Here is a 12,842-nt window from a genome sequence, read left to right on the forward strand (position 1 = left end):
CTATTTTATTTTAAAATGTTATAATAAATTCAATTAACTAGTTGGTTTGGTATTTAGCCTTGAGGCAAGTTACATGAACTTCCCGATATGTTTAAATAATCGACTTAATCAATAAAAAATAAATTAATTTAGGAGTCATTAAAAGTATTCCGAGTGGATTTATTACACATAATTGAAACGAACGAACACTTTGACTCGGAGTATTTTCTAAAAGCAAATTTTATATAATTGAATCAGTTTTCAGGACTTTAATGGTTTATTATGTTCAAGACCAAGTACTCTATCATTATACCAAGTAAATAGTCTAATTTTAATTTTAACAAATCTCAAAAGAACTACTCATTTTATCAAACTTTGATGAATTTTTAAAATCAAACTATTTGTCGTAAGGCCGTAATATTTCAGTAAGTTCTATAAGACTATGGTATATATCACTAAAAAAAATTCATAAAAATCGGCTTAATTTTTTTTTCAACAGTTAATTACAAGAAAACGGCTCGGTAGATTTTCACCTAAAATTAATCAGTATCATTCCCAACTAATATCTTTCAAACAGTTTTTGATTTTTTAAAATCGGTTCGGTAGGATAAGCTTAAATGTGTACGAAAAGTTTAACACTTTTTTTCAAATTATAAAGAAACGGCTTGGCAGATCGTCGCACAAAACTGAAAAACGATAGTCCTCACCGAAATACATCAAATGGCTTATGAATTTCTGAAATCGGTTAAGGCGTTTTTGAGAAAACGTCGATAAAAGATTTCATTTTGACAAATGTCAATAAAACGTTACCAATTTTTGCAAACTTTGACGAATTTTTAAAGCTAAACGAGTTGTCGTAGGGCCGTAATATTTTAGTATGACCTAGAAAACTATGGTATCTACCGTCAAAAAAAAAATCATAAAAATCGTCGAAATTTTATTTTTAAAAACTTTATTACAAGAAAACGGTCCGGCCGATCTTTACCAAAAATTAATCAGCACGATTCCCAACTAATATCTATCGAATGGTTTTTGAATTTTCAGAATCGATTCAGAATTGCAGGCTAAAACGTGGACAAAAAATTTTTCACTTTTCTGCAATTTACAAAGAAACGGCCCGGCCGATCGCCGCATAAACGATAGTCCTCATCAAGATACATCGAATGGCTTTTAAATTTTTGAAATCGGTCCAGCCGTTTTGGAGAAAACGTCGATTTACGGCAAAAAATCTGTTCACATACACACACACACACATACTTTTTCCAAATTTGGTCTCATTCGATTCAGAATGGCTTGAAACGTCGAGAAAACATAAAATTAGCGAATCGGATTTTTTTATGAAAACATAAACTTCTCCTTCGGGAAGTTAAAAAATTACATATGTTACATATGTTATTACGACATTCTTTTTTTCAATTGTTTACTTAATGCATTTAATAATTTATTCCATATTTAATGATAAAAAATTATTTTGAAGTCTCAATAAAAATGTTTAAACGTGGGGTTCAACAGGGCATCGAAATTTTTGAATACTTTCAATTCTGACTAGAATGTCATCTATAATATTTATAAATGACATTATCTATTAGTACTCATTTCTATAATATCTATTTCACATGACCTTTTAAAATAGCTTTTCTTTGAAATCGTGTGTATATTAATGAAAATACTTTAAAAATAATAAATAAAATGCATCATTTTTCGGATGTTTGCATCTCGTACAATAAGTTCAGTATATTGAGGAGATTCAATTGAATTTTGCATTGTATTATTAAATCTTTCTATTTTATTAGATGGAATAAATACGTGCAAACACCATATCAATACTCACATTCAAATATATTACTCATTTTCGTTTAAATTATTATGTTCACCCAAAATTATGCAGGAGAGGAGATTTAGGCCGATCGTGAGTTGAGATTTTTCTTCTAATTTAAGTGTTTTAAATTTTGTAGATATCTGGGAATCAGATCGAATTTAGAAAATGATTACAAATACATTGACGCCAAATGGTTTTCAACTCGTAGATTGAGCAGTGCACGAAAATTTAAAATTTATTTCTTATGACATGATCTGCGATTTATTAATCATTATATCATATTAAAAGATCTACTTTAAATAAATTTTTGTTACAATTTATTCAAGAAACAATGGGAAATTTGTGCTGCTGTAGTTGGTTGCCATGCATTGTCGATATTATATTAAGCTTTTTTTTCATAAGCAAGTTGTAAATTCACAATTTAAAACATAAAACTAGTGACGTATGGCTTCGTGCCTTAAGGCAAATTGTTGAAACCTCCCGTACCAGAAATAAATATTCAAGAAAAAAACAGTAATCAATAAATATTAATTTACTATTAATAACAATTGTTTTAACACGTTGCCGCACACTTTTAATTTGACGATCGTGCTTAGAAACACACTTTTTTTAATTGTTTATGATTGCCAGATAAAATCGAGTGTAAGTTGTATGTTTGGAAGCGAAAATGATTAACTTTTATTAGATTATTAATTATTAATTATTAATAATTAGTAATATGTATTTGCGGCAACGTGTTAAACATTTTCAAAGTGATAATACTATATATTGTATCGCTCATATTATATAGCGACGATCTTGTCCAATGATCATTTTTTACCGCAGAATTGTATTTTTTTTTACTTTTTCCTGTGTATCGCCGAAACTGTTAGTATAATTTTTTAAATTTTATTTGATTTACGTTATTATATAAAGAGATCAAGCAATTTGTAATAGGTAATTTTTTAAAGTTTTTAAAGTTTTTAAATTTTTTAAAGGTCTCTGCAAAAATGTAATCAAAATTTTATTTTGTCAATATAATCAAAATGTTTTTCGAATCATTCAAATCGGACGCTCCATTTTTTCAAAAACTGAATTACCGTTTTTGACACTTTTTATCCCATATCTTCGAAACTGCTGGACACTTCTTCGCCAAAAACTAATCAGCGCATCTTCCCATCAATAAAAATCGAATGTGTTTTAAATCATTCACATCGGTTGATTATTGCCCCCGAAATTGTGGACGAAAAATTATATCCAAACAAACACACACCCATACATCCATTTTTTCTGAGATAAGCCAAAATGTTCAGAAACCTTTGAAATGTAAAGATATGCAAAACTTTTCTTTTTCGATTTTTTTGCGATTATTATAACTTACCCTAAGCGTAGTTAAAATATTTAAAAAATTACCTATTACAAATTACTTGATCTCTTTATATAATAACGTAAATCAAATAAAATTTAAAAAATTATACTACAATTTAACATTACTGCATCAGCAATGAACAATCTTGCTAAAATATAAGAAAATAAGATATATATGCACAGAATGTTGAGAATGATCTGCCAATGATTTAAAATTATTCATGAACACTTCAATAACTGTCATTTGCATTGTAACGTTATCAGAATTTTCAAATTATAATGAAGTTGAAAAAGTTTCATTTTAATACGAAATTCTTTGCATAACCAAAACTTTATTGAATTGATTGAATTTATTTTTATTAAATGAGCCAATCTGAATGACAAATGACATTTGCGCTGTGTAGGCGATACTATAAATACATTCTGAAGAAGATTCTAATAAAATCCTAAAGCAACCTGTAGCTTGCTCGTATATACATATATAGGAAAGCTATACATATTAGGGGCTATATGTAACGTGGATAAGAAGTAACAGGCGTTTTTCAATGGAAGCTAAAAAATATTGAAACATTTGTCTTATTGTCACAGCAGTAAGCAGAACTGTACAGGTTTTAGATAGGTAATATGAAATTGTTTTATGATAATATTTCGGTTTGCATTTTTATTATCAACTAACTTTAAATTTTACATATCTTATTTTGTTTTTTTTAATTTATGATAAATTTGAATTTTAAATTTATCAATCAATGAGAACGTGCAACAATTTTTGTTATTGCTGAAATGTTTAAAAGGATATCTTAATTATTGTAAAAAATCACACTTGGGATTATATGGAATAAAACCTTGGGGCTAGTTGTACCATACAAGAATTCTATACAGATTCAAGTAAAAAAAATTGGTGGATTTTATAGTTTGTAAATGTGGGTAAATGTAATTTTTTTGCAGGAGTAACTACTACTATACCTTTTGTTTATTATGATAATAACTGTAGCTTACGTTGATTTATGATATAAATTTATATTATAGGAGTCATTATTTTATTTGTATTAATTATAGTTGGTGTTAATTTATGAAGAATTACTTAGTAACAAGTCATTTTTTTAAATAAATAAAGAATAAATTATCGGAGGCATTACTTGCCTTAGAAAATGTTACAACTAGCCCCAAATGCGAGGTAAGTTGAAACACCGCACTTTTTCTAGAAAATGATTAATTCTGAAATAATGAACAACAGTTGTGGAATTATTTTTACTTGTTACAGCAGCTATCTATCATGGATTTCGAAATATATTTGTTTAAAAAAAAAGCTGTTACAATCAGCCCTTAGCACCTTTTCATATTACACACTCTTCATATTTCAAAAATAAGGGTTAAATGTTGAAACACCGCTTAGGGGAGGTCCCAAGGAATGGGTAAATCGGCTTCCAAAGTTAGTGGGGGTCAGTCATAGGTTTGGTCGTGATTGGGGCACTCTAAATGGGTCAAAATGGAATTTTTCAAATTTCAACCCTTATTTTTAGGCCATTGCACGGGACTTCAAAATTCATTTAAGAAATTGACCCGCTCTAATATATATTTTCAAATATATATATATGTATATATATATATATATATTTGAGTAAGTTTTTTTAGGACGACACATCAAAGAAAAAAATCAAAGATTTATAAATTAAATATTAATTCTAAACGTTTTTCTTACATCTTACATCTAAAAATGTGTATACAGCACAAAAGTTTGCACTAACGTTGATACTCAATAATCGTAATTTTTTTCCTTTTGTTTAAATAGGAAAAATAATGAGAATTTTCTTTCACGAAAATGTAGACAAAGTTGAAGTATTTTTGCAAAAAAACATGTAATAGCTACGGTGTCCGATGCTTATATTTGATATTGACATTGAACAATTATATTGTGAAAAATAACACTTCAAAAATTCAAAAATTTGTAACTTCATAGGTGGGTGAATTGCAAAAGCCGGGGGGTAAACAGGTAAAATGTCTTATTTTAATTTCAAATGAATTTTACAAAATAATAGCTACATTATTTCACTTTTTCAGTACATTTTTACACCACTGTAAATGATCATGATCTGGTATTTTGCCAAAAATATTCGCAAAGAGTTGGAAAAACTATTCATTAATTTTATTATTTATTATTATTTATTAATTTCATCTCTTGTAAAATTGCTTTTGTACACTTAGTTTACTTTTTTATTTGCTTTTTTTATTTTTTACGCATTTACCAATGTACAGGTATAGTTGGCCTTTGTTACCCCGCCCCAGTAATAGCTTTTATAGAACTTATATAAAAAAACTGTTGAATTTAACTAAAAGATAACAATAAATCTTATAATATACATACTTAAAAATTATATTAATATCTTGTAAACTACACCAGTACTAACTGAGAAGCAAACTAGCAACGAAAACAAAACTTTAGTTATGTAGTTTTAAAGTTTAAAACTACATAACTAAAGTTTTGTTTAAAATTTAAACATTGTCGTTTATCTCCTGATATCTTCTAAATAAAAGTGATGGCTGATTATACATCTTTTTCCCTCTACTGTCAAATATTGTTGTTAGAATTTTACTTATTTTTGAGATATCGGTGGTAGATCTTTTTATTCTTGGACCTTTAAATCTTGCTCGACACTATAGTGAATAGTATTTTTTATACTACGCACAATTTGTATTGCAATTACTTTTGTTATTATTGAAGTAAATGTGCTGATTGAATTAAATATGCGTTGAATTGTAAAAAAGTGGGTGTAAGTGACATTAGAGCAAGTGACTTAGGGCAATTGCATAATATTCCATATTCGTGTAGTTAATCGACTTAATCAATAAAAAGTGAATATTCATTAATAATATTCAGATGAAATGTTAACAGAGTTTATATTGAAAATAATTTTTTTTCTTTCACAACAAATTATCAATGCGATTTCCAACAAATATTTTACAATTTAACAAACCTATAATATTTGTAATTGTATTTAATGATTTTTTATAAGTCAACCACATTTTCCATAATATTTTAGAGTGATCTACAGGATTTCTAGCGCCAGGTTCAGTTTTAATGCTTAAACTAAATGAACTATATCACAACACATAACATGTATCAAACAAACAAATATCGCGCTATTTTTGTTAAAATTCCCAGTTATCTCCTAATCATAGAAATATGTTTTTTTTCTAGTTTTTTTGATAATTTTTCTAGAATACGTCATTTTTTCATTTTTGCCTGATGAGCGGGGAAAATAGAAACAGCTAATGGGCTAACGTTTTTTTTCTAATTTTGAAACAAATTTAGAAAACAATAGCTAAATTATTCAACCAATGTGAAATGCAAATTATATGGAAATATTTTTTACAAAGACTTTATTGTATTAACGAATTAAAATACATTCTTACAAAATTCCAAAGTGTTCTTCCGAAAAATCGTGCGATATAATAACACAAACGAATTATATTGATTGAATTCATTACGCATATAGAAGAAAAACCATTTACGAGGTAGATAAATTTTATTACGTCTAGACTGTATGAGTTTTGTTACAAAAATATTTTCTATTGGTAAAACAATCAAGATAAAATACCACACACGAGTACAAAAGTACAAAATTCTTTGGGTAAAAGCTGAATTCAGGCAAAGTAAAAACACTATGTTTTCTTCAGATGACGTAAAATTTAATTGTTTTAAATTTGTATTTGGAAAACATTAATTTATTCGAATGAGGTATCATGGCACAGCGTAAAGCGTACTATTCGATAAACAGCAAATCCAGGGTTCAAATTCTTGCTTCGGTCTGATATCAAGCAGCCATCTTCGATATTTGTAATAAATTTTTAACTTCCCGTAGGGTAAGTTATTGTAATCGTCCAAAAATCGAAATTGAAAATTTTAACATTTCTTCACGTTTTGAATGTTTCTGAACATTTGAAACACCTCAGAAAAAATGGTTGTGTGTGTATGTATGTATGGATACAATTTTTCGTCCGCGTTTTCGGGCGCAAACGGAGCAAAGAGTACAGAAAATAGAAATCGAGTTTTTGAGAGATCAGAACATTCGATTTTAATGATACAAAAAACATTCAATTTGTAATGACGGGGAGAAATGGTGATTAATTTTTGGCGAAGGCAGGTCCAGCTCTTTCGGAGATTCAGAGCTAAATGTGCAAAAAATGGCAGTTTTTGAGAGAACTATAAGCGTCCTATTTTAATGATTCGAAGAACCTTCTGCTTGTTTTAACCTTCTGCTTGTTTAAATATTTGCTTCCGGAAAAAAAAATTTTTGTTCAATTTTTTTTTTCAATTTGTTTTTCAACTATTTTTTTTCTATATCGAAAATAATTCAGATTTTAATTGTAATTCTGACTTAAATTCTAATATACTTTAACAAATATTTTCAACTTTGCAATTCAGTTATTATATTTCTTATAAATATTAGGCAATGTTATAGTATTTTTTTATAATAATCTATTTGAAAACATTTAATATTCCTCGAACATTTCGTTATGGTACGGGAAGTTCCAGCAACTTGCCTTAAGCCACGATGCCATACAACGAAAGAACTTTTGTTATGTATTTTAAATATGGCCGGATATATTGTTGAAAAATTCTTACCCACGGACTGTGATAAAATACATCTAATTTTTGTCTATTTCAAATAACATCATTCTTAAGTGAATGAAATGGTATCTAGGCTACGTCTTGAATGAAAAAATTTTAAATTCAGATTTCAAATTCACTTCACAGATTTTTGCCTTCTCATCTTCCATTTTTTTTCTCTCTTTCTCTAATATTTATTGCAAGGGTGTAGATATACTTCAGCACTCATGAACAATAAAAGCAATCAATGACAAGGCTAGATCGTGGGATGCTTGCACGGATCATTAAACAATTCGTTAAGAAAACACTCGCGTTTAATAGAACTTTACAAAATTAAATATATGTTTTTTTATTTCTTTCGGGTGTTTCTTGATATCGTGAATAGAAAAGAACTAAGCAAAATACCGCGGAAACTAAACAATAGATGTTGAAGGGAAAAAGTTTCCACTGTATGTAGGAACATTGGTTCTACTAACGTATCTAATATGTTTCACAAAAATTATTCTGAAATGAAACAGAGTGTGTTTAAGTTTAAAGTTTTCAAATGATATTTATAATATGATCATATCAAGCCGTTTCCAAGATACGGATCAAAAAGTGTCAAAAATTGTAATTCTGTTTTTTTTTTTTAAATTAACGAAACGAAGATCCAACTAATTTTTTGTGTAGGTCCAGCAGTTCAATAAAAAAAGTAAACTAGTGGTGTATGGCATTGTGCCTTAAGGCAAATTGCTGGAACTTCCCGTACCATAACAAAATGATCGAGGAATATTAAATGTTTTCAAATAGATTTTATAAATATTAAAACATTGTCTAATATTTATAAGAATTATATAAACTGAATTGCAAAGTTGAAATTATTTGTTTGAGGTATATTAGAACAGAATTACAATTAAAATCGGAATTATTTTTTGAAAAAGAAAAAAAATGAAAAAATGAAAAAAATTAGAAACAAATGTTTTTTCCCCAAAAGCAATTATTTTGTTGAAACAAGCAGCAAGTTCTTTGAATAATTTAAATCGGATACTTAGTTCCCTCAAAAACTGCCATTTTTTGCACATTAAGCTTTGTATCCTCAAAACGGCTGGACCTGCCTCTGCTAAAAACTAATCACCTCTGCTCCCAATCATTACAAATTGAATGTTTTTTAGATAATTCAAATCGGATACTTTGTTCTCTCAAAAACTCGATTTCTATTTTCTGTACTCTTTGCTCCGTATCTCCGTAACGGCTGGACCAGCCTTTGACAAAAACTAATCAGCACATCTCCCTAGCAATAGGAATCGAATGTTTTTTGAACCATTAAAATTCCGTGCGCCCGAAAACGTGGACGAAAAATGCGGACATACAAAACACACACACATCCATTTTTTCTGAGTTATGCCAAAATGTTCAGAAACCTTCAAAACGCAAAAAATTTCATTTTCGATTTTCGGCTCATTACTATAACTACCCTATGGGAAGTTAAAAAAAGCTTTTTAGCGGTCAAAATAATCATTAGACATATGCACATCAAATTATTATATATTTTATAGAGATTTTAATAATAAGTATAAATTTTGATTATATTTTCATGGGTTCCGTACTTTTTAAAGAGACGCAGACGCCATACACAGCGACGCGCTTCGATATTTCATTTCTAAAACAGCTACGCTTTGAAAAATAGTTCAGAATTTAAAAAAAATGGAATATAAAAAATCAAAATATTTCATAAACGTCAATTTTTCTCAAAAAATTCGAAATTCTCCAAAATCTATTTCTTACAAAATTTTCAAATTTTTTTAAAGCTTTTTCAAAAAAAATAATTTTTGGTACGGGAAGTTCTAGCAATTTGCCTTAACGCACGATGCCATGCACCACTAGCTGCAACTTGTATTAGGACAAAATGGCTCTTGCACCTAGTTACTTTTCAATTTTAGTAATTATACACCGCGTGTCTAACTTCCAGATTTACGAAGGGTCGAAAGTCGAGCTGCGTTTAATTTTTAATTACAGTTTTAATGACTAAGACCGTTGCGAACATGAGATTAACATAAATATATTTTGTTTCAGCGAGAGGCTTTGGAATGCGCGTGGTTGGTGGAAAAACAGGAGTTGATGGGAGACTTTTTGCGTACATCGTATGGACTGTTCCTGGAGGACCAGCGGACAAAGGAGGTTTGCAACAAGGAGACAAGGTAAACCGAATCAGAAACTAGCTTGGAAAATTATTTGACACATATATGCAAATAATAATGCTGGAGTACTTTAAGATTGAGCAGAATATGCTTGTCTTTTTCTATTTTTTTTTGTTTTAACTCTTTTTTATTTAGCAATCGGAAATACTAATTCCTAAGAAGAACTCCAATGAGATCTTCTCAGTTTAACAATTAATATAATAATATTACATTATACCTAATCTAAGACTAAGTCTAAAAGCCAGTGTCGTTTCAATCTCCTTATGCTAAAAGGTTGAGTAATGTCAACTATTGATGGGTTCGAATGTGAGTCCAGTTTGCGTTTGTATTTTTCCTTAAATTCTTCGAACGTTAATTGCACCGTTTTCACGTTGAGGTCTCTGTGAATGGTTTCATTTGTCACGTACCACAGAGAATTAAGAATTGTACGTAAAATTTTTGACTGAGTTCTCTGCATTATAGCTATATTTGATTTGTAAGCACATCCCCAAAGGTTAATTCCGTAGGTCCAGTTTGGTTTATTGATTCATATAGCAGCAACTTATTTTCAACAGGGAGCTTAGACTTTTTACGCAGTAACCAATCATATTCTTTCATTTTGATCATTATGCACTTGAAGAATAATATAATAATGCAAAATGTATTTATAGAGATAATTACTCACTTGCTCTAGAAATGTTTGATACATTATATTTGACACAAGCTGAATATTCTCAATAATAAACTTTTACAATATTTCGGATGTCTTCTTCACTTTTTTATAATCCTTACAGGATATCAAGCTTTTAATAATATTGCTATATGGGTATAGAATGACAGTTTTGTAAACCATGTAGATTTACGATGTAAAAATAAAATATTGTAAGTATATAATTTTTTCAGAGGATAAAGCATCCGATTCTAATGCTTTAAAAAAAGGTTTTACTTGTGAAGAAACGATTAGTATTTAGATTTTAATTTATAGATTTGGATTTTAATTTTAATTCTACCTAAAGTTTACCTTCAGTTTATATAATTCTTCGAAAAATGTTAATATGAGTCAGTTCCTTTTTTGTAACTCCGCTTGATCTAGTTTTGTTTACTTCATGTAAGCATATATAAACGTCGTCGACCAATTTATTAGCTTTTATATTTTGCCTATTTATGATAATCTATTTGGAAGCAATTAATAATTCTCGAATATTTCATTACGGGGCAGAAAGTTCCAGCAATTTGCCTTGATGTTAATGTGATGATAATAATTAAAAATATTCAGCTCCTTCTAGAACAATATTTTTGATGCATTGACAGGCTTTGCTAAATTTCTTGAATATGAGGGTGATCACCATAAAAGTTGCCATTCAACAAATATGACCGTAAATATAAAATGGATTCTTGTGATAGGTTAATCTTTTAGTATTTCTATTAGAATCTCTTGTACAATTTTGAGCAATTACTTAATAATTTGCAACTAAAGCCATAATTTATTATAGCTTATTCTAAAATTTCAAAAAATTATCAAAAATCATAGAAAATTTAAATAATTATGTTATTGAAGAATCTGAATAACTTTCAATTTGACAAATTCTTTTTATTTTACAATCAAAACTTTTATTGATATTTATGAATTTAAAATTTTAGATTATTAATTATTTTGTAGGATAAGTTATAGCAGTCGCAAAGAATCAAAAATTAACTTTTTTATATATCTTTACTTTTCAAAGGTTTCTGAACATTTTGGCATGCTTTAGAAAAAACAGATGTAGGTATGTAAGTTTGTTCGGACAGATTACCGTAGAGATCCAACGGTTTCCGAGATTGTTTTCCGAAAAAGTTTTCAAAAATTAAAAAAATGAAATGAAATTTAATTTTCAAAAATTAAAAAAATGATAATTTGGTACGAGAAATTACAGCAATTTGCCTTGATTTAATTTATTTAGAATCAGTAAATTAAATTACTGATTAAAATTATTATTTAAAAAATCATATAACTGAATTTCAGGTGCTCGAATGGGGTGGAGTGTCACTTTCTGATCGAACGTTTGAAGAAGTATGTGCGGTAATGGATCGTACAGGCGACGTGGCGGAACTGCTCGTAGAGCATGCGACTGATTTTTGCATGCGCGATTTGCTGGAGGATGCGCCTGGGCCAAGGAAAGGTCAGCAGCAACCCCAAACAACCGGCGCGCCGGAAGGTGCTGGCGGTTTAGTAATAGGTAAGTTTATTGCTTTTTTTCAATATATATATATATATATATATATATATATATAAATATATATATATATTTGTTATATTATATAATATATATATATACATACGAGGTCTGTTCAAAAAGTACCCGGAATTTTCGTTTTTTCAAAAAAATATTTATTTATTCGTCTACATTAATGTGGTCCCCTTCAAAGTAGTCCCCCCCAGATATAATACACTTATGCCAGTGTTTTTTCCAATTTTCGAAGCACCCTTGATATTCACTTTTTGATATGTCCTTGAGCACTCTCAGCGATTTTCTTCAATCGAGGAAAACCGCCGTCCTTTCATAGGTCTCTTCAACTTTGGGAATAGGAAAAAGTCACACGGAGCCATATCTGGTGAATTTTTGCACTTTGCAACACTTTATTTCATTTTTTACGCAAAATTTAATACAAATTCTTTGACTTTTCAATTCTTCCATTGTAAAAATCGCCGAGCTCAGAAAAACACGTCGAACCTTAGCGACTACCACAGACAAAGTAAACAGTGAATATAGCTGAAAATTTCATCATACTTTAGGGGCATGTATACCAACACAATAAAAAAAAATTTTGACAATCAGACACTCCAGACCCGCGAAATTTAATTATTAGTAATTCCGGGTACTTTTTGAACACACCTCGTATATATATATATATATATATATATATATATATATATATATATGTATGTATATAC

General features: G+C 29.0%; 1 protein-coding gene across 1 annotated transcript in view; it reads left to right on the forward strand.

The window, feature by feature from the left end:
- Positions 1–12,842, forward strand: part of LOC113387711 (regulating synaptic membrane exocytosis protein 1) — a 330,281-nt gene that overhangs the window by 293,782 nt on the left and 23,657 nt on the right. The window contains exons 9-10 of the mRNA XM_026625078.1: positions 9,807–9,931; positions 11,913–12,126. Of these exons, the coding sequence (XP_026480863.1) occupies positions 9,807–9,931; positions 11,913–12,126 (339 nt within the window). The remainder of the gene's footprint in view (positions 1–9,806; positions 9,932–11,912; positions 12,127–12,842) is intronic.

The sequence above is a fragment of the Ctenocephalides felis genome, unplaced genomic scaffold, assembly GCF_003426905.1.
Source record: "Ctenocephalides felis isolate EL2017-DRISC unplaced genomic scaffold, ASM342690v1 CF-g0.4_SCAFFOLD_03572, whole genome shotgun sequence".
Lineage (NCBI taxonomy): Eukaryota > Metazoa > Arthropoda > Insecta > Siphonaptera > Pulicidae > Ctenocephalides > Ctenocephalides felis.